The sequence below is a fragment of the Primulina eburnea genome, chromosome 18, assembly GCF_022965805.1.
Source record: "Primulina eburnea isolate SZY01 chromosome 18, ASM2296580v1, whole genome shotgun sequence".
Classification (NCBI taxonomy): domain Eukaryota; kingdom Viridiplantae; phylum Streptophyta; class Magnoliopsida; order Lamiales; family Gesneriaceae; genus Primulina; species Primulina eburnea.
Genome location: NC_133118.1, coordinates 27,820,431 through 27,843,122, shown reverse-complemented (window position 1 = coordinate 27,843,122; position 22,692 = coordinate 27,820,431). Strand labels below are relative to the sequence as shown.

At 33.4% G+C, this 22,692-nt stretch overlaps 2 protein-coding genes across 2 annotated transcripts; one reads left to right on the top strand and one right to left on the bottom strand.

Moving 5' to 3' along the window:
- The first annotated feature begins 14,557 nt into the window (after positions 1-14,557).
- On the top strand, positions 14,558-18,561 carry LOC140819426 (peptidyl-prolyl cis-trans isomerase FKBP19, chloroplastic-like). The gene is made up of 9 exons (XM_073179514.1): positions 14,558-14,805; positions 14,915-15,052; positions 16,330-16,415; positions 16,518-16,568; positions 17,361-17,441; positions 17,528-17,572; positions 17,676-17,731; positions 18,163-18,238; positions 18,315-18,561. Exons 1-9 carry the CDS (start codon positions 14,652-14,654, stop codon positions 18,408-18,410), a joined length of 783 nt encoding a protein of 260 aa, XP_073035615.1. The 5' UTR covers positions 14,558-14,651; the 3' UTR covers positions 18,411-18,561.
- Positions 18,562-18,885: 324 nt separating this feature from the next.
- On the bottom strand, positions 18,886-20,225 carry LOC140819427 (transcription factor TCP20-like). The gene is made up of 2 exons (XM_073179515.1): positions 19,192-20,225; positions 18,886-19,079 (listed from the first exon to the last, which is right to left on the bottom strand). Exon 1 carries the CDS (start codon positions 20,089-20,091, stop codon positions 19,339-19,341), a length of 753 nt encoding a protein of 250 aa, XP_073035616.1. The 5' UTR covers positions 20,092-20,225; the 3' UTR covers positions 18,886-19,079; positions 19,192-19,338.
- Positions 20,226-22,692: the final 2,467 nt, after the last annotated feature.

The window sequence follows — 22,692 nt, the reverse complement described above, 5'->3', positions numbered from 1 at the left end:
AGTCCCGAAAATGAATTTTATATTTTTTCTTTTCGAAGGAATCGAGAAATTAATTAATTAACTGCATCATATATATTAATGTAACTTTTGTATAAATTGCTTTAAAGCAAATAAAAACTAGGTTCTTGATTCACGTTGACTGTATAAATGGTACCAATCCGCCTCTACCCCTGCCGGGAAAGCATATTCTCGGCAGCAGGGGATCTTTTTCCCTCTCTTGTTACGTGTAAGGCTTAAACAAGTTGCCTTCATTCTAAATCTAATTTTAAAATAATTGATCAAGAAAATGACAAAAACTTGTGTGAGACGGTATCACGGGTAGTATTTTTTCAGACGAATCTCTTATTTGGGTCATTCATGAAAAAATATTATTTTTTATGCTAATAATTTTATTTTTTATTGTGAATATCGATATAGTCGACTTGTCTCATAGATAAAGATTCGTGAGATCGTCTCACAAGAAATTTACTCTAAGAAAATCATATTTTCGATCTTGTAATTGACTTATTTTTCAATTTTTTATTCGTCAATTTATGGTCGTAGTCCATAACTTGCAATTTTTTTAATTTTAGTTTTTTTCAATAGAGTGTTGACGTATTCGATGTAATATCAGATGTATTAGCGATATTCGTAGTCATGTGGCAAATTTTGGTGTAACACGGTCATTTTTTTTTATTTTACTTTCAAATCTCTTATAAAAAATGATTAAAATAAAAAAAAAAAAGCAAAACTTGTGTGCGACGGTCTCACGAGTCATATTTTGTTAGACAGATATTTTATTTGGGTCATCCATGAAAAAATATTATTTTTTTATGATAAGAGTATTACTTTTTATTGTGAATATCGGTAAGGTTGACCCGTCTCACAGATAAGATTCGTGAAATCGTTTCACAAAATAGCTACTCAATAAAAAAATTAGAATTTAATGGATTAAGATTATAAATTAACTAACATGCTAAACAAATGAAAAATATACAAGTTAGACTACTAACAACTTCATTTTCACGTAGGTGATCCCTCATTTAATTTCTAATTTTAGGTTTTGTCATCCTTCTAATCACTTTTGAATCTCCATTAAAGAGAAATCTGGTAATTTTTCTTACTAAATAATTAACAATTTTGGGGGATAATATCGAAGAATGTAAAAAAAAGGAATGGTCAAGGGCGGTTGGAATAAAAAGCTGTGACTGTCTTTTATCACAAAAATAAAATAAATAGGAGTATTGAAATAAATAATTTCCAGAGTATAATTTAACCTTGGTACCTTATGAATTTAGTACATTTTGAATATTATTAAAAAAATAAAAAAATGATTAATTGTTTTTTTAAAAAAGAAAAGAAATTGATTAATTGTCGAAGTAAGTGTATTTTTATAAATTAAGTGGTACATTTGGGTATTAATCAAAATGTTCTCCTGTCAACTTTCATCCCAATTTTCATTTCATTGCTACAAAAATTATATATATATATATATATATATATATATATATATATATATATATATATATATATATATATATATATATATATATATATATATATATATATATATATATATATATATATATATATATATAACAACTTCCAGATGCATTTGAGGAGAACTCAAACTAATTCCTATTCTAAGATTATACGAATATGTATTTAGGATTTTAGGTCCATAATTAATTAATTAATTAATTAATAATAATGATGATATATCAGAAAATATATATATTTTCAGTATAAAAAAGATTAATAGTTATAATAATATGATAAAACAAGATTCTCTCAGTTTTGATGAAATGATTGATTTGCCGAAATTCGATTATTTGATTCATAGTTAGTGCATTGTTCTTTATGGATTCAAAGAATTAATTATAATTTTATAATTTGATATTCGATCAATTAAAAATTCGATACGTCATTAAAAAAAAAATCGGGAAAAAAATTCTTAGAATATTCATTTGTAGAGAAAAGTGTTGAAGTTGTTCGGTTGGAGATGAGTTTTGTATTTGCAGTAGAAATTGCATTATTTTGGTGCAAAATCTGCCCCACTGAGTAAGGTCGGTTATACTCTATCTCCTATAATATCATCGTCTATATTTCGATAATGCATATCTTACTTAATCGATCGTTATTATCCAAGTGTTTTTTTTTTTTTTTTTGACAAAAGAAACAAGTTGAGGGATTCAGATGAATAACCATGAAGAACAGTGAGTGAAAATGGAGCTTTCTTTCTCTGTAAATAAGTAAGGGTATAATGGAATAGGATTGGGAGTATTCTCTTTGCTACATTGGTTCTCCTCGGCCACCTTCTGACTGTAGCATCGGAGTGGCCACGTTTGACATCTGTCCGGCGTCCATTCACGTGATTATCTTCGTGTTGCAGATCAACATCATCTATTCCCAGGAGAAAAGCATCTGGTTTGGACACATCTCGCTGTGCTCTCATCATTTTCATATTTGATCCAGTAAATTACCCGACCCAACTCACCTGATTTAATTGGATCACATCAAAAACCTTTTGGGAGATCCCGTCTACGATCTTCTATCCTTCACTAGGACTACATAATTATATATACGAGCTAGAAAAGATGAGAAAGAAGCCACAAAAGATGGCAATTGCAACTCCACAAAAAGTTGATCGATGAATAATCTCATGCATGCATGGTAAATAATATTCATAATTAATTGGATTGAATTTAATAATGTAATTTAATGATAATGATTCATGGGAAATAATATTTATAATTAATGGGATTTTATTTAATGATAATGAATAATGGTTCATGCACGGTACCGTGTCATTTAATAATTATTGTCCAACTTTTGTAGTCCATATCCAAACTATTTAGCTTATATAAATACATCGGATAAAGAATCAATTAATGAAAATAAAAATAAAAATAAAAATAAGCAATTAAAATTTATAATTAAAATGAGGAAAACCGAACGATGGAAAACCAAGAATCAATAAGCAATTAATATTTTTGAAATTTAAATACATTTGTATAGTTTATAATCAAAAAAACAATGTGTAAACATATGCACACTCTCATGACATATACATGTAACTATTTTCACAAGGGATGCTAATGTAATTTTTCCGACAAATTTTTTCTGCAGAATTATTAATATTAATTTTTTTTACTAATTTAAATATCAAAATCTCTACCTAGGGGCGCGAGACAACTCTCTTTAAGGAACTCGGCAAAATAGCCCCGTAACTTCGGGAGAAGGGGTGCCTCCTCACAAAGGGGGTCGCACTGACCAGCCCCCGGATTCAAAAAAAAAAAAAAATTAGTTCGCCTTTTTTTTGTTGAAATATTATTTTTACTCTTGATTCAGTGAATGTGAATCATAACCACTTTAAAAATATTATTAGGTTAACTAATTTGAAAATGCTTTGATGGTTAAATAGGTTTTTGCATTATTTTATTGTAGACAAAAATTTGTGTAAGACGGTCTCACTGGTCGTATTTTTTGAGACAGATCTCTTATTTGGGTCGTTCATGAAAAAGTATTACTTTTATGCTAAAAGTATTATTTTTAATTGTGAATATCGGTTATTTGGGTCGTCCATGAAAAAGTATTACTTTTTATTGTGAATATCGGTAGGGTTGACCCGTCTCACAGATAAAGATTCGTGAGACCGTCTCACAAGAGATCTACTCTTTATTTTATATGAATCAACGTAACGGAAGAGAGTCACATATGCATATATTAAAAGAATTGTTTGACATAAAGTAATAAGTAAATGAGATGTAGATGTTGTGTGTAATGTTAAAATATTTTAACACAACATGTAATTAAATAATATAATTTATCAAACAATTAAATTTTGATGTATAAAATAATACAGAATTAATCACGCACAAGTTTTCATTTGTATGTTGCCTCATGACAAAATAATAGAAAAATTATTGGTTTAAAAAAATTAGAGAGTTAAGTGCATCCAAAACACTTATCAAACCAAATAATCAAATTACAGATGCAACGTTTGTGAAGCTGAAATTCTGTTTGATGAACATCACTCTAATCAACACAGTGATTAGGTGTCGTGTCTACTTGTTTTCAACACTACACGACAAGAAAACAATACATCTTGGCTTGAACACTTGATCTCTTCCAAGTAAATCACCAACTCTCGTGCTTGTTCTCCTGCGCCATCAATATTCATCCATCGATCCCAACATTTATCTTTGATTATTTATAAGTTCTTTTTGCTCCTATTTTACAAGATATAGAAACAAGAGTTTCATTAAGAAATAAACAATTTTAAATGAATCTATCACAACTAGAGTTTGTATAGATCTCAATAATTTAGAAAGACAAACACTATAATTTAATATGTCCTATATTATCAAAAAAATATAATTACAAATAAATTATATTCCTTTTAGGTATAATAATTATGATGTTGATTTTGTAATTAACATTTTTTATGTGTTAAAGTAGAATTTGTTAGGTCTCGAAATTATAACAAGCTTGATTTTGATGATAACAAAACCTGTTATTGTGCTTCTAATATATTTGGTCAAATGTGAAGTTGTTAACTCAAGATGAAAGCTAAAATTCGAATTTAGCTATATACGATATATCTCATAAAATTGACTCCTGAGACCGTCTGTTCCGCATCTTCCATAGAATAAATGCAATCAAAATCGACAGCAAGAGCGTTCATGATGAATGAGGGAGTTGCATGAGCAGTCATTTCTAGGATATGAACTTGAGAAGACATTATATGTTCGTGAAGTGAGTACATTTCGAGTTTCGCCTTCCATCTTGATTTAACAACTTCATATTTGATTAAATATGTTAGAAACACAATAACAAATTTTGTTTTCATCAATTGTAGGATCGAACGCTTACCGCCTCACGAAAAGTTATATCTAGTGGTAATGGTGCAACTCAAATATTTTAAACCGTATAGCTTTTAAACCGTATAGCGGCTCAAGCACCACGATTCGATTGCGCTACCAAGCAGAGACAATTATTGCACCCAACAATCTCCCAACCAAAATTGCACTCCTTGCAATCATCAAGAATGGAGCCCGTGACATTGGCTCTAATACCAATTGTAAGATAGCGCGCTTGCCGCTTTATCAAAAATTATAGGTGGTGGTAATGATGCAACTCAAATATTTTAAACCGCACAACATCTCAAGCACCACAGTTCGATCGTTCTACTAAACAGAGATAATTATTGCACCCAACATAAATTTTTTTTTTTAAAAAACGTATCCCCTCTCACATGGAATTACACAATGCTGGTATGAAATCCAGAAATCTAAAATAAATAAATCAATTAATCATATTAATTATATCCAGGACATTATCTTTAGGTTGCATTGTGGGAGATGGAATTGAAATCCACGAATTTCGATTATACTTTGTAATTAAAATATGTATTAAAAATTCCAACTTTAGGGAAAAATTATATAACTATTATCTAGAATTATTTACTTCTAATTTTAATTTTTATTTTTACTATGCATTCATTGAACAATTACAATAACCATAGCACACAAATACATGAAAATGAAAGGAAAAATGTGTTTATCATAGTCATGAATTTTTTAAATTCACTTGTGTTTTTTCTATTATAGATTTTACCTTTTTATTTGGATTTCAGGAGAAAAAACAATTTTGTTTAAAATATTGTCATTAATTTATTGATATTGAACTGCAATTGCTCGAAGTAATTATCTATTCACTAATGAAACCAAACGACATCCTTAAATAAATAGATGTGCACATAAATAAAACAAAAATAATGGTAATTATAAAAAAAAAATTATATATATGATCCATTAAAAAACACACCAAGAACACCAAGTACCTATGTGGGGACCCGGACGCTGATCTTTTTCTTAATCTTCTTTTGTGATTTAATTATAAATTAAGATAAAACAGAGTCTAAAAATTTTTCTTTTTAAAAGGTAAATGCAGAAGGTAATGGAATCTAAATAATTTACATCTCAGTATAAAATACATTTCAGTATAAAAGTATTATACTGTACAATCTAAGTCTAAGGTTCGGTTACTAAGTTTAAGTAATAAACCAAATCTACAGTAAGTCCAGAATCACCACGCTAAACTCGTCTTCTCTCGTCATCTTCTCGACCCCGATCATGCCCCACCTGTTGTCATGCACACATACAAAACAAGACAACAGCCGGATAACTCCGGTGAGAATAAATCCCAGTATAAAACATGGTAAGCATGTATAACAACAATCTAAATCTTAAAACATGCTATTATGATCATATTCAAAAGTAATAGATTTCATAATCTATGAAATCAAATCAAAATAAACATGCAACTCCATTCAGATAAACATGCAATTTAAATCAAATCATATAAACATGCTGTCATAACTGAAAGCAATACACATGGGTTTCATAGTCTATGAAACCATATCCATAAACACATGCAGTTCTAGTCAAATCATGTCTAGACTCGACTCAACTATAACTCTAGGGATCCCGGTGTGAATAAGACGTCAATGGCATGTCACCTACCCTCTCAATCGGGGTGACTGTACGTCTTATTCCTGCACTTCGGTCTGAGCTGTATCGAGTAATCTACAATAGGAGGGTGTCTGCTCCTACGTAACGATACACCGAACGTCTAGAAGTCTGACTATCTGTCAAACTTTCCTATCTCAAATGCAATGTATAACAATCTGTAAACAAAACATGCTCATTTCCAAAAGAATTTGAATATAAAGTCTATAAACAAATCATAATCATATCAGAAGATAAACAATAATCAAGTATGTGATTTTATTGGGAAACTCAAATGAGATCTGATTTGAGTTATATCTTCCCAGATATCACATGAATTATACCTTTGTCGTCCCTGTCTGACGAAGACGATGACCTGTATTCAACTCTGTCCATATCAAATTTGAAATGACAATATCGAATACAACGTATCAGTCAACAACTCAATACACAATCTGTTCTGATCAATACTCAACTCAGTACATAATCTGATCAATATCTGAACAAGATACAATTCAATTCATGTCATCGCTATCACAATACAATCTGAATCATATCGGAATCTGATTAATCTAAATCAACTGATGTTTCGACGACATACTAATACAATCTGAATAACCCCGTCAATCTGAACATCACAAATATAATACTGGAACTCATAATCTGTGTCAACATAATTCATACTCTGAATATTAACACAATTCTGATACAGAATCTCAGTCAATATCTTTCAAAAATCATAACAATTACAGAAACGGTCTGTTCTTTAATCTGACTTCCATTTGCATGTGTGTGTGTATATATATATATACATCCATGACATGCATGAAAGCAAGTGGCGCACTTCATGATTTCCAGGTGGCGCTCAGGCGGTCAAGAATTACCGCCCAAGCGCCGAACCTTCTGCCCGGTTACTTATCTTACAATTCCCTGGCGCTCGAGCGGTCAATTTCTACCGCTCGGGCGCCACACGTTCTGTCCAAAGATCAATTTGCGATGCATTGGCGCTCGGGCGGTCCTTTTCTACCGCTCGAGCGCCGAAGGTTCTGTCCAAATTCTTGGCTAACCATGCCACGACGCCCGGCCTCGTCATATGAGTTCTTATAACCTCAATCATGTCAATAATCAACGTCTGATTATAATGATTAAATTTCGGGCATTACATTTCTCCCCCTCTTAGATCTGAGTTCGTTCTCGAACTCATAAACAATCAATTCAGAGATATACGAGAAGAAATGTATACTAGAGTTTAAATCAAAACTCAAATCCCTGATCCCCATCTGGAATACGAATTCATGAAGTATGCTATCATAATGCTTCTTAAATTAACTCTGACAGAATCAATCTGGCCATGTTGGTTATACAACATCCGTATAGACCAATCATAATTCATCACATATCAGTACCATCTGCTGTTATCAAATCAGTTTATCCCGATCAAGGACATATACCATCTTCAGCTTCAAATACTAATCGTCATCATCCGACGTTGGTTTCTTAAATCTGTCCATTCTGAACTGTCTTAATGGCTATTGTCATACAGTAATTTATACAGTGACAATAGGTCATAACAACTAGTGCTAACATCCAGCACTAAAGCTGTATAGTGCTAACATCCAGCACTAAAGTTGTACCAAAATATTCTAATATCTGGCTAATACATTCTGACGGTCTGTCAATCTGTAAAACCATTTAAGAGAGAGCTCGTGATATACTCTGTCATACATACAAAATCAATCAACAATCATCATCTGATATAATCTACTGTGGCATTCTGATCACTCTGATCATTTCTCTGACATCAATCTGTGTCATCAGGTCATGTTTGTACGTTATCTGGTACAACTGATAGGTATAGATGGAACAATCTGTCCATCACAATCATATCATATTTCGATCTGGAGAAAATGGCAGGTAATTTCATTACGAAGGCCATAGAAATGCACTTTCATTTCTATTCAGAAACATACACATCTGTAATAATCTTCTGATTTCTGTCTTCATTTGTTGAAAATTCGTACAATTCAGTACAATTTCTGCCAAAATTTCAGTACAAATCTGTCACACTGACTTAATCTGTCTATATCAAAACTGTCTGTTTGAATATCCAACATTCTCAGTCACAAACATGACAACTGAAGTCACTACAGCACATTTCTGACATTATCTGTGATTTCAACTTCGAACTACTGACATAAACAAATCAGTTGATAACATAATTTAAAGAAAAAATACCTACCTGGTATTCGGCTCTGACTCTCAATGTCAATTCTGTTATACAATTCTGAAACATTCTGATCTTATTTCTGAACTGCCGTAACTCTTGAAATTAACTCTGATACAATTGAACTGTATATAATCTCAACGGTTCATAACAATCTGTATCATAAACGAATTCAAAACCATAGTAATATCACATCAGAGACGAAATATCAATATCCTATACAGATCTAGTGAGTTCAATGAACTCATAAAACACTGATTTCTAGTAAATATCTTCATGTCATTCTGATCAACTGTTATATCTCATCTGCAAATCAAATATGCTTCCCCAAAACAATATAAGATGTCTCAAATATTGATTTAAAATAATAACAATATTTAGCAGATATAAAGCAACAGTCGAATAGAATAATCTATCAAATCAGACAAAATACATTTCTGACAATTCTGATATTTCTGATCTCCATATCCTTCAGTCACTGATCATAACCGCAACTGTGTCAAAGTCAATCTGTATACTAATTTCAGATATCACTTATTCTGAATACAATCTGTTTCAAGCGGAATTCTTATCTGAATAATTTCTGTATACAATCATCACAGTTCTCAAGATATTCAATATAATCTTCAGATATTCGATTAAATCAATCAAATGCTGCAATTATATCAAAATCTCATAGATACAATGGGCATAAAAATATCAGAACATTTCTGAAGATACTGACACATGCCAAAGAGCAACACTAAATCAGATGTAACTCTTGGTCGGTACTCTTCTACTGATCTTTTAATTCATTCTGTATCATTCTGTACATTCCATGTTATTCTGTGCTGAACTCTACTCAATATCTGATCTGAATTCAATTCTGAAATCTATCTTTCTGATATGAGCAAATCTAAAATCTTATCTAGGCAAACATCAGCCAACTCATACATTATTGACAAATCTGTCAATGCTAGGCTCGATTTCAGTAGGTCTACTGAATACATAGGGATGCAATCTGCTCCTTTCTGTATTAATCGAGTCATATACAATACAGATATCAAAGGAATTCTAAATCTAGAATCCCTATCGTGGTGTCTCCACTGATCAGTCATTTCTGGACTGACTCTTACCATTTCTGGAAAAATTCTATAATATGTCTGTACTTGTTCAGCATATACATATCAATAATGCGTTCAAATCAGAAAACACAAGTACATCATAATCTATCTCTATTTCATTCTCATCTTACTGTAGTATACAATCTATGCAGAAATCTCTGATATCAATATTTCCTCCACAAGTAAGGACATCAATACTACAGTACAACCAACCCAACAGATATAGCATATCTCCATGCAACTCAGTCAAAGATATTCTTAACAAATGCATTAGTATATATCAATACATATGCAATAGAATCACAAAGAATAGTACCTGTTGTGAATTCTGGATCTGTGTTTTAAATTGAACTCTGTTTCCTACAATCTTCGGGAACGCTTCTGGGGACAGACTTTAACAAAGTGTCCCGGCTGTCCACAAATATTGCATCTACCAGTCACTCCCTGACATTGCTCGGTGGAATGTCTCCCTCCGCAACTTCTGCAATACACTCCAGTATGGCTTGGACCATAAACGCTGGAGCTAGATGAATCGCTTCCTAGCTTCTTGAATGGCTTCTTCCGAGCTTTCAGCAAATCTTGCTTCCCACTCGTACTGTCGTGATCATATCGGAGAGGGGATTGCTGTGTCTGGGGTTGCTTCACACACAACCTCCCTAGCTGTCTAATCAGACTCGCTTCAGCTCTCTTTGCTCTACTCAGGATGTCAGCAAAATGGTAAGGTCGCTGCAGATTCATAAATGCAACTACCTCCGAATTCAACCCTCTGATGAACTGATTTACTATAGCTTCATCTTTTCCAGCTATCTGAGGAGTAAAATGCAGTAGAGTAGAGAATTTGGCGGTATATTCATCAATATTCAACTGACCTTGGCTCAAATTCTCAAACTCTGCTTTCTTGTCCTCTCGGTACGAGAATGAGAAAAATCGTCGATAAAATTCAGTTCTGAATATTTCCCACGAAATCACTGTACCTCTCTGTTCCCACATTCTTCGACTGGTAATCCACCAATTCCTGGCGGCTTCTTGTAACTGATAAGGTACCATTTTAACTCTCTGTTCATCTGTACAATCAAGTAAATCGAACAGTATTTCTATATCGTGAAACCAGTTCTGACAATCTTCGGATGTCTCGAAACCACTCAGAATCGGCGACTGTAATAACTAAAATTCTTTCATCTTTTCTTCTAGCTGAGTTTCTGATGCATCTATCTGTTCAGACGAAGTACTGCCCTTTTCTGAAATCCTTCGAGGCGGTGTATCTGATAATCAAACAGATTAGTACATAATCTATACAATCTGTCTCAGCCCTCCTCTGATCATATACTTCTGATCCAGACTCGGTTCTGATTCAGGCTTAACAATTACATGCTGCAATCAACTCAGATACAAACAACATGTAATAGGGAAAGCAATAAATCATGCTAGCACCCATAATGTAAATCAACATTGATATAAATCTCATGCTAGCAATCACATGCAAGGAAGACAATTCAATCTACCCCGCTCATTCTCTACTATCTCCTTCTAAAGGATCTATCAGTTCTGACTATCTCAATCTAAAGGATCTATCGCTCTGATACCACCTGTTGTGGGGACCCGGACGCTGATCTTTTTCTTAATCTTCTTTTGGGAATTATCAATTAAGATAAAACAGGGTCTAAAAATTTTTCTTTTTAAAAGGTAAATGCGGAAGGTAATGGAATCTAAATAATTTACATCTCAGTATAAAATACATTTCAGTATAAAAGTACTATACTGTACAATCTAAGTCTAAGGTTCGGTTACTAAGTTTAAGTAATAAACCAAATCTACAGTAAGTCCGGAATCACCACGCTAAACTCGTCTTCTCTCGTCATCTTCTCGACCCCGATCATGTCTCACCTGTTTTCATGCACACATACAAACAAGACAACAGCCGGATAACTCCGGTGAGAATAAATCCCAGTATAAAACATGGTAAGCATGTATAACAACAATCTAAATCTTAAAACATGCAATCATTATCATATTCAAAAGTAATAGATTCATAATCTATGAAATCAAATCAAAATAAACATGCAACTCCATTCAGATAAACATGCAATTTAAATCAAATCATATAAACATGCTGTCATAACTGAAAGCAATACACATGGGTTTCATAGTCTATGAAACCATATCCATAAACACATGCAGTTCTAGTCAAATCATGTCTAGACTCGACTCAACTATAACTCTAGGGATCCCGGTATGAATAAGACGTCAATGGCTGTCACCTACCCTCCCAATCGGGGTGACTGTACGTCTTATTCCTAGACTTCGGTCTGAGCTGTATCGAGTAATCTACAATAGGAGGGTGTCTGCTCCTACGTAACGATACACCGAACGTCTAGAAGTCTGACTATCTGTCAAACTTTCCTATCTCAAATGCAATGTATAACAATCTGTAAACAAAGCATGCTCATTTCCAAAAGATTTGAATATAAAGTCTATAAACAAATCATAATCATATCAGAAGATAAACAATAATCAAGTATGTGATTTTATTGGGAAACTTAAATGAGATCTGATTTGAGTTATATCTTCCCAGATATCACATGAATTATACCTTTGTCGTCCCTGTCTGACGAAGACGATGACCTGTATTCAACTCTGTCCATATCAAATCTGAAATGACAATATCGAATACAACGTATCAGTAAATAACTCAATACACAATCTGTTCTGATCAATACTCAACTCAGTACATAATCTGATCAATATCTGAACAAGATACAATTCAATTCATGTCATCGCTATCACAATACAATCTGAATCATATCGGAATCTGATTAATCTAAATCAACTGATGTTTCGACGGCATACTAATACAATCTGAATAACCCCGTCAATCTGAACATCACAAGTATAATACTGGAACTCATAATCTGTGTCAACATAATTCATACTCTGAATATTAACACAATTCTGATACAGAATCTCAGTCAATATCTTTCAAAAATCATAACAATTACAGAAACGGTCTGTTATTTAATCTGACTTCCATTAAACAATATCTACGGTAGCAGAAACATCATATCTGATTCCTATTCAATTCTGACGATATCATAATTTCAAATCTTATCTAAACGTAACAAAACTTACGTCCAGTTGTAGCTGTCGTTGCTAGAAATACGGTACCGAAGTCAGATTCAAAATCCGACGGACGGATTTCTCGTACTTAATTTCCAAAACTCAAGAACGAAGCCTTTCCCCAACTTCTCGATTTCCTTCTGAATCTTCTGAAGGATTTGCACGTGTGTGTGTATATATATATACATCCATGACATGCATGAAAGCAAGTGGCGCACTTCATGATTTCCATGTGGCGCTCGGGCGGTCAAGAATTACCGCCCGAGCGCCGAACCTTCTGCCCGGTTACTTATCTTACAATTCCCTGGCGCTCGAGCGGTCAATTTCTACCGCTCGAGCATCACACGTTCTGTCCAAAGATCAATTTGCGATGCATTGGCGCTCGGGCGGTCCTTTTCTACCGCTCGAGCGCCGAAGGTTCTGTCCAAATTCTTGGCTAACCATGCCACGACGCCCGGCCTCGTCATTTGAGTTCTTATAACCTCAATCATGTCAATAATCAACGTCTGATTATAATGATTAAATTTCGGGCATTACAACCTAAACGACAGTTCACGGAAATTATATCCAAGACATTACCTTTAGGTTGCATTTTGAGAGATGGATCCGAAATCTACGAATTTCGATTATAGTTTTGTCATTAAAAATGAAATAATAAATCAGATCGTAAATTTATATCTTACTTATTTACACATTAATTGTACAAAATAGAATGAATTTGAAATGACAATATTATTAGAAGTATTTGAAATATATTATAATATACATTAAATACTATGTAAACATGCAAATAGTTGAGTTGAAGTTTATGCGCTTGCTTCTCTAAACAAAATAAATATATTTGAAATGCATCGATACAAATGTAATCTTAGCTCATAGGCATTAAAGTTTATGAAATTATTTTGACGATGTTTCTGGACTCATAATATATTTTTATCTATAATAAAATGCATAACTTCAAAAAATATTAATTATTCTAAGCAAAAATTTTAACCAATACTAATTATTCTATAATAAAATTTCACTGAAAGTCAGATGGACAGAATATGCCAAATATATCCATCCACACAAATTTTTTTCAGACAAATACATCAAATTCAAACATAAAAATTTTTGTGAGATGATTTCACCAGTCAATTTTGTAAGACAAGAGTACAAGACAATTCATTTATTTGATTCAATAATTAAAAAATATTATTTTTTTATTGCAAACATATATATAATTGATTCGTCTTACGAGTAAATCAGAATCTTTAAACTTTTCAAGTGTCCATTGTCTTAACTAACTCCAACCTTCTCCAAATAAATATTTATTACTATTTATACTAATATTAGCAAAATTTGATACTTTCAGCAGCAAGATAATCATAAAAAAAACTTCAAAACCAAAATAATTATATTTATCTCATATATAATTATATTATATCAATTAATTATTAAAACTAACGTGTTGTTGCGAACTATCGAACAAAATAATCTTAGTTCGAGTTTATTCACAAAAGAATTTCCAATATAATCATGTTCAATATAAACTCGATAATTTCAAATACAAATCAAATAATTTTCCGAATAAATGGATTCAATTTTTTAATATAATTGAGTCATATATCTTTCCGGAGCTTGAAAGGGTATAATTGGCAGTTAACAAAATCTAAGGCCCAAATCTTCCCGCGAACACAGTTTTCACTTCCATTGATTCATTCATCATCAATTCCCGATATGGCGTCAGCTTCCGCCGTCGGATCTCTTTCCAGTAATCTTCCGGCGAACTCCGCCACCGTGAGCGTGCTTCTACCGTCTCCAACGACAACCCCATCATATTCACGCGTGCCCATCGTTTGTCGAAGCTCAGCGAACCCATTAAGCTCTTCAGGTCAGGCGTTCATTTTCTTCTTCTTTTCTGCGGTTCCTTTTATTGGTTGTTATTTTACTTCCGGCGATGATGGTTATTTTGATTAATGTTCGTACTTGATTAATTGAAGAGGGAAATGTAAACTCGGAGCACTGGACTGTAATTGATCGGAGGCAGGTTGTTTTGTCCTCAGTAGGATTCTTGGCGGCGGCTGTTTGCCAATATAAGATGATTGAAGATTCTGCCTTTGCATCTGAATATGCCGACAGTAATCTCCTCTATCACCCATTTTCTTCTCCTATTAGTAGTACTATTATAGTTACTAAAGGAAGGAAATAGTATTATATTAAGTAATCCATGTAGAAATGAATAGGTGGATGCTATTTTTTTGTTTGGTTTGTCACTTGAAAATTTACATTGGCTAATCTGCTTTTTTAAGCTTTATGCAATGGCTCATTTTAACATGATTCATATATAAAATGTTGTTCAGTGAGTTCGCCTCATCTCGCTTTAAGTTTGCTCTTTCTTTTTCCCTGTGAAACATGAAGCATGCTGAATCTGTTTGAGTTATATATTCAAATGATCATTAAGTGGGATGAACGGAGTATTTGATTGAGAGTATAATGGGAGACTAAAAGAGAGCATATGTTCATTGATGTTGTAATTCCCTTGTTCCACATGCCAAAAAAATGAAGATTTAAAATGGCTTACAATGAATTCCTAACTATTTTAGGACGAGACGGAGTAGTTGCCATAAGAGCTCATTTTATGATCATGCTTGTGTGGCTTGTGCCGAGACACGACATATACCTCATACTTTCTTTAATCCAACCACAAAAGTCAACTTGAGGATCTTGTTCAATATTTATTGATTTGTTGAGTGTCAAGAACAGAGTATTACTAGGGTCGGGATGCATGGTAATTTTGTTCATATGAAAATGTAGCATTAAGATTTGTTATACTGTGACCGAAGGGTACATATTGTCCTTGGAGGTGAATTGTAATTTGTTTTGGTCGTGTGAACATTCTTCTGAGACTTTTTTTTTTAAAAAAAAAAATTGTATATCATTTTTTCCTATGTCAGGCTTTTGTCTTGGCAAAACTGTCTCTCAACCATGTAAATTTGAATAGCCGGAAATTTAAAGCAGCTTAATGTCTGTCCAGTTCATGAAATTCAAATCATATCTGTTACCTTTCGGGTAATGCGTAATCAATAAAAAAGCTTTAACTATTACTTACGCGTGAAAAACAAATTTTATCAGTGCCTATCAATGTTAGGGATGATGATAGTTTCTTACAGAAGCTTGGTTATGGTGTAAAAGATATTTCATTCACTGCTTTTTGGAAACTATAGAGTTTATCGAATTTAGAATTTTTGAAGTGGGGAATACGCTGGATGGGTTTGATTACAGGATAATCTTGTTTCATCTTCAGGGTCTTGTTGGACGTATGATGTGTATTGGTTCTTTGAATAATTATCTCATAATTATTTGCAGCCTAATAGCTTTGAAGACTAATTGTTAGGCTCACTGTTTGAGCATACAGTGCCAGCATTGCGGGGCAAGGATTATGGCAAGACAAAGATGCGGTATCCAGATTACACCGAAACAAACTCAGGTCTTCAGTATAAGGTTACAAGTCCCAAAACCTATTTTTGTAAACTCTTTTGCATCTTCCTTCACTTTAAAGTTTTTATATTTTCGGAACTTGATACAAACATGCAAAAACTGCAGGACTTGCGATTAGGAAGTGGGCCCAGTCCAAAGACAGGAGAAATAGTAGTGGTAAAGCCGTTACTCGTCTCCATTGGGTCGAATATTTTGTTGGAAGTAGTTGTTTCAACAGAACAGATATGAAAGTCTTAGTAGTTTGGTCGAATGCAGTTGTTTCGACGGACCATTTATGAGATAATCTTCAAAGACTCACTCTAAATGAACTACTAATTTTCTAGAGAAATACATTTCTATATAGAGAACATGCTCTTTAGCAAGTAAAAAATGCCTTCAATTGAAAAACAAGATTATTGATGTTTGTTCGAACTCTAAATTTAGTGGAGTGGTAGGCTATCAAGAAGTTTTTTTAAAAAAATTCCATGGTGTATTAGCTAGTGTATTGGCTGTTTTGAGTTTTGATCTTGCTCATTACCACAACAAAAGTGTGGAACACATTCTGTGTAGTAATTATCGTAAAGAAATTAGCACTGAAGACATGTCAGAATGACCTACTGAAGAATTGTTTAGAAGCTAATGTAGAAAGCATATATAATGGAATGAGAAAACAATATATGCTTTGGTATATAAAGTTAAGGCTACAATTATCGTAGACTTGTGATTGCATTAATATGCTTCAATATTGTGAAATACTGTCACTACTCATGTTATTTCTTAACATTCGAGTAAACCTCGAATTGTTGGATATAATGCAAGTTCCCCTACTAACAAAGTTTTTTGGCTCCTTAAACCTATGCGCTGTTTCTTTTGCTCTTTTTTTCAATGCTAGACTTTGGTGTTCACATTCTAATTCTCTCTCTGATTATCATTGAAAATATGAGAGACCTGATTATAAGTGCACTGCAGGTGGATTGGGACGGTTACACTATTGGTTATTATGGCCGGATATTCGAGGCTCGCAACAAGACAAAGGGTGGCTCCTTTGTGGTAATGCTTGTTTCTCTTAAGCCTATATAGTGTACCTTCTACACCTAGTTGATTTGTTGCTTTTCTTATCCTGTTCTTATAAGCAGGGTGAAGATAAAGATTTCTATAAATTCAGATTAGGAACTCGAGAGGTGGGGAATTCTATTAATGAAGTCGCATTAGCTTAGTAGTAGCATGGATGTGCATGTGTCCTCAGCGACTGTAAGGTCACTATTGTTTTGTGGTCATCTCTAGGTCATCCCTGCATTTGAGGAAGCCGTATCGAGCATGGCTCTTGGTGGTATCAGAAGGTATTATGTATGCCGATTTTCCCATAATACCCCATCCAAGTTAGATCGTGAGGACATGTGTAAATAATAGGATAGACTTTTCTGAATTTGAATTAATCAATTCAATTAAGAGAGAACGGATGGGAAGTAGTTGCTCGCAAACGTGTACAATCTTGCTTTCATAGACACGTGAGCCCGGAATATGACACCCCTCAATAGCTCAAATTGAAAATAAAGTCCAACCAATGCTTCTGCAGTATTATCCAACGGCGTGCTTAGTTTGATTCGTTGGAAATTAATTGGAAATCCACAGAATCTTAGATGCATACTATAAAATTAATGGGAATTCCGATGGCTGGTGTGTGAGTAGTAAACTGTAATTTTCTCTAGTGTTAGATAGAGAAACCATGCAGTGACATTTATTGTTTTCTATAATACATCAATATTTGCAGGATTATAGTTCCCCCAGAACTAGGATATCCTGATAACGACTTCAACAAGCAAGGTCCACGGCCAACAACGTTTTCGGTATCCTATACCCTTTTTCTGTTGATGCTTAATTTTCTTTCTACACTTCATATGAAGGTGGTCTTTTGCATGACAGGGTCAAAGAGCTCTGGATTTTGTGTTGAGGAATCAGGGATTGATAGATAAGACTCTCTTGTTTGATATCGAGCTCCTAAAAATTGTATCGAATTGAACATTGGATCAGCTAAAGATCTTGAGAGGTTCTGAATTTGTTCTCTCTTTCTTCTTTTAGCATTCCCAGTGTTATAGAATCAAGTAAACGAAAGACAGATTGTATGATCGTGTAATTTTTGGATGGATGAATAGCACATTCAATGCTTATATATATAATTATGTTTTTATGTAAAACTCGTGAAATGGACAAAGCAAGCAGTGTCCAGAGACTGCATGCATATCAGTGTCTCCACGGTGGTCGTGTCCTAAGCGAAATGAGTGCCTAAGATGGTCACATAACTAGCTTTGACCCTCGATCTTCGACCCTCGATCCATGCTTGTTAGTACGAGAGTCATAAATACTCAAACGAGCTCACTCATCCAAACTATGATCTCTGATGGATATGCTCCTGATGCATACATAAACGCATGATCTAGGCTCGGTACAATTGCGCATATTTTACTCGAATCAAAATGTGACTCTTCTATTTCAGATATCATCCAAGTTTTGTGTATATATTTTAAAAGGCCAATCAAACAAACAACCAACAAGACCTACTATTTGTGTGTATTATAAGGAAATATATCTTCAAAAACTACAAAAACTAAAAAACACACCTCAAAATTGGACACCACCGAGAAATATCACAAGAAATCTTCATCGCACTCTTCCTATAAATTATCCCAACTGCAATTGCAAAGAAAACAAAAATGGCTCAATATCTTTCGGAAAAATCCCAGAAATCAAGGGAGATTGGAATTGAAACAAAAATGAAAAGAATAAGAGAAATCTCTGTTACCTCTGTTTTCTTGATCTTTGGCCCCATTAGGGATTTCTGACATTTGAGTTTGCAACAGCTTTTGATCAAATACAGTACTTACCAAAATCATACATACATGAGACAACACACCTTAAATGTCTTCAAACATATCATTACTACTATAATTCATGTTGATCCCTGGGAATTATCCTTAGAATGATCTCGTTCTTGATGATTATTCGAACGGTTGTAGTCTCCATTCTGAGCCATCTGTTGGTAGAACTGACTAAATCCCTGAAGATTTATCCCTCCAATATTTCCCACCTGAGAAAGGCCTAGCTCTAGCCCTGGAGATTGATGATGAATTGAATTGATTGAACCTGGAAACTCAAGTCCCTGAAACCCAACTTTGCTCACACTCGGATTCCCCGAATTCGAGCTCAAAACATTCTGATTCTGCAAAATCCCAGATCCAAAACTACTTATATAAGGCCAAACCCCCGCTGATCTTGCCAAAAAATCTTCACTCAGAGGCAAATTCCCCCTGATTCCAATCCCCGCCACGGTTTCACTCAATCTTGAATACAAAGCAGAGGAAACAGAACTCCCCTGTTCAGAAACAGAGCACCCTGCAACTGTAATAGCAGAAGCCGGAACAGTTCCTGTCCCAGTCGCCGCAAAAATCGACGGTTCCGCCTGCTGTAATAGCCACTGAATAGTCTCCCCATCAGTCTTATGTCCTAGCTCCCGAGTTAACTGGAATATCCTCGCCGCCGAAAGCGCCGGAATCCTTATCCTCCTTCCCCTGCCTTCAACTTTCTTGTGCCTGTCTTTGTTTGAAGTCCTCTTGGCCGCCAGTTGCTTCTTTCTTGTATCATCATCCTCTTGCTTTTCTTTCGAGGTACTAGGTAGCTGATCCGTTGAGGATTTCTGCTCCATGTCTATAATTTAGAAATGGGTCCTCTCAGATTGATGAAGGGGACGCGTAAGTAAACAAAAAAGTCTCAATCTATACTTTCATTAATAAAAAAATTTACTGTGATCGTTGAATTCTTGGAACTTATCTTTACTATGAACAGAGAGTTTTCAATGATTTTTCTCTAGGCGGCATGCTACTTTTTTAAGGTTTATTTGTCTTAATCCAAAATCCCATTACAATGATTGAAATCTTGTGGTGTTTCTAACACGAAAATGAGGATAAAATCGACGGCAAAACTATGTTGTTTGCTGGTAAATCTACTGTGGAGCAAAAGGGATACTTTGTCAAGAGTACTATGATCGATCAGTTCAGTTACCTTGTCATCAATCAAGATTTTAGATTTTACTCGTGATTTTAATTCGACTCAGTTTATGCTTAATATTCTTCTTAAATTTTTAAATATCATGATCGATTGATTATCTGATGAACTCGAAATTCGATTTTTTGAAATCAGAATATCAATTGATATGCTGACCTCAACTTTGTGTAGTATTTTAGGGTATAAGATTTGAAATAATTGGTTGTCAAACTAGTTATCAAGGAGTGAGGCTTTGGCTTCAACTTTAAGGAACAAGGATTCATCATCACTCAACCTGAGGAATCATAATTAATTTCATGGAATAATTTATTTTGTTCCTTTGATCCAATTTAAATATATAAATACTTATATTGAAACTAAGGTTGGAAAAAAATATCGAATTTTTGGTATATCGACATAACCGTACCCAAAAATATTGAATTTATCGAAATTTTTAGTATACCGAAATTTTCGGTACGGTGTGATACCGATACCGAAATATTCGGTACAGTAACGGTATGGAATTTGAAATTTTCTGTATATACCAAAATACCAAAATAATATATATAAATTAAAATATATATATATAATATTTGTAAATAAAAAATTACATTTTAAAAAAATATAAGGTACTTTTTTGGTATAAAATGATACATATCGATACCATACCAAAGTAAAAAAAATTAATTTATGTTTGGACTCATCATGTTGGAATAGTCCAAATCAAAGTTCAGTGAAGCAACTCGACTTATAGTTGAGAATTTAAACTGCTGAGAAGTTTTATATCTTTCGCCTATCCTTATAGTTAGCTAGAGGACTAGATGTTGGGCCTCGACTTGTTAAAAAGCTGACATTCTTCAAAAATCGCAGGACTTCAGATATTGTTGCATAGTTATCAGATGAAGAAGTCGCACATGTTGCGGTTGAAGTTTATTGGTATGCATTGATGTCTTGCATCTTCAGACACATGTTGCGATTGTTGTTTATTGTCTTGATGAATCTGTTTTGTATATATCTTTCTTGGTCTCTTTGAATGTCTTGACGGATTTGTTTAGTATTGGTGATCACTGGCATTGGAATTCAAGAGAGCGAATTTTTTTATATATACTTTTAGTATGACGGTATTTTACCGATATCGTACCGAAGCTTCAGTATACCAAAAATTCGGTATGGTCACGGTATCATGTTTTTCATACCGATATTTTCGGTACTGACAATCTTTTTCGCTATAGGATCCTTTAAAAATAATTTTTCCTTTCAAAAAAGAAAGAAAGAAAGAAAAGCTTTTAATTTTGTGTTTAGATATAAATGTGGCTAGGGGTGGGTACGATACGGCATACCGTACCGAACTACGGTACCGTATCAAAAATATCGGTATAAATTCCATACCGATATTGATATCGGAAATTCGGTATACCGAATTTTCGATATGAAAAAAATTCATACCGGTATCGTACCGACACTGAAAATTTTATCGGTATATCGAACTTAAATTTTTTTAAAAAATAATAATAATAAATTATTTTCGATATTTCGGTATATACTGAAATACCGAAAAAAATATATATTCCATACCGATACCGAAAATTTCGGTACGGTCATTTTCGGTATACCAATTTTTTCGATAAGTTCGGTATTTTTTTCGGTACGATTTTTCGGTATTTCGATATTTTTTCACATCCCTAAATGTGGCCGATGATATATATATATATATATATATATATATATATATATATATATATATATATATATATATATATATATACCTTTTAATGTTTGAACATAAAGTTTTGAATGTAATAGTTTCGCTTTTAAATTTATTTATAAAACAATAAATATTAATCTTTTAAAAAAAAATCCAAATTCTCTGTTTTAAAACAGGAAACATGATATTATTTTGTGAGACGATCTCATGAATATCAGAAAGTAACATTTTAAGATTAAAATTAATATTTTTAACGAGTTTAGAGGGACAAAAGATCCGTATCACAAAATTGACACATGAGACGATCTCACTGAAGTTTTTTATGTATTAAATTATTGATCTCCCGAACTATAAGTCAAATATTCGGTTGAAAGAGATCCATAACTTGAGTCATACCTATTAATTTGAATTCAAATTTTAATTTTTGAACTCATCAACATTCAAAAATTTGACTTCACATTAAAAGTGTGAATATTATCCATTATAATTCAATTAGTTTGAACCCACAAAATTTGAAAGTAGCTAGTATGCCATGAGTCAATTTCAACCTACTTTCAA

Bases quoted from the DNA above. Each gene is read 5' to 3' on its own strand.
- LOC140819426 (XM_073179514.1), top strand. From the start codon at position 14,652: ATGGCGTCAGCTTCCGCCGTCGGATCTCTTTCCAGTAATCTTCCGGCG. The intron at 15,053-16,329 runs GTAATCTCCTCT...TTGAGCATACAG, and splicing joins TGCATCTGAATATGCCGACA to TGCCAGCATTGCGGGGCAAG. The intron at 17,732-18,162 runs GTATTATGTATG...CAATATTTGCAG, and splicing joins GCTCTTGGTGGTATCAGAAG to GATTATAGTTCCCCCAGAAC.
- LOC140819427 (XM_073179515.1), bottom strand. From the start codon at position 20,091: ATGGAGCAGAAATCCTCAACGGATCAGCTACCTAGTACCTCGAAAGAA.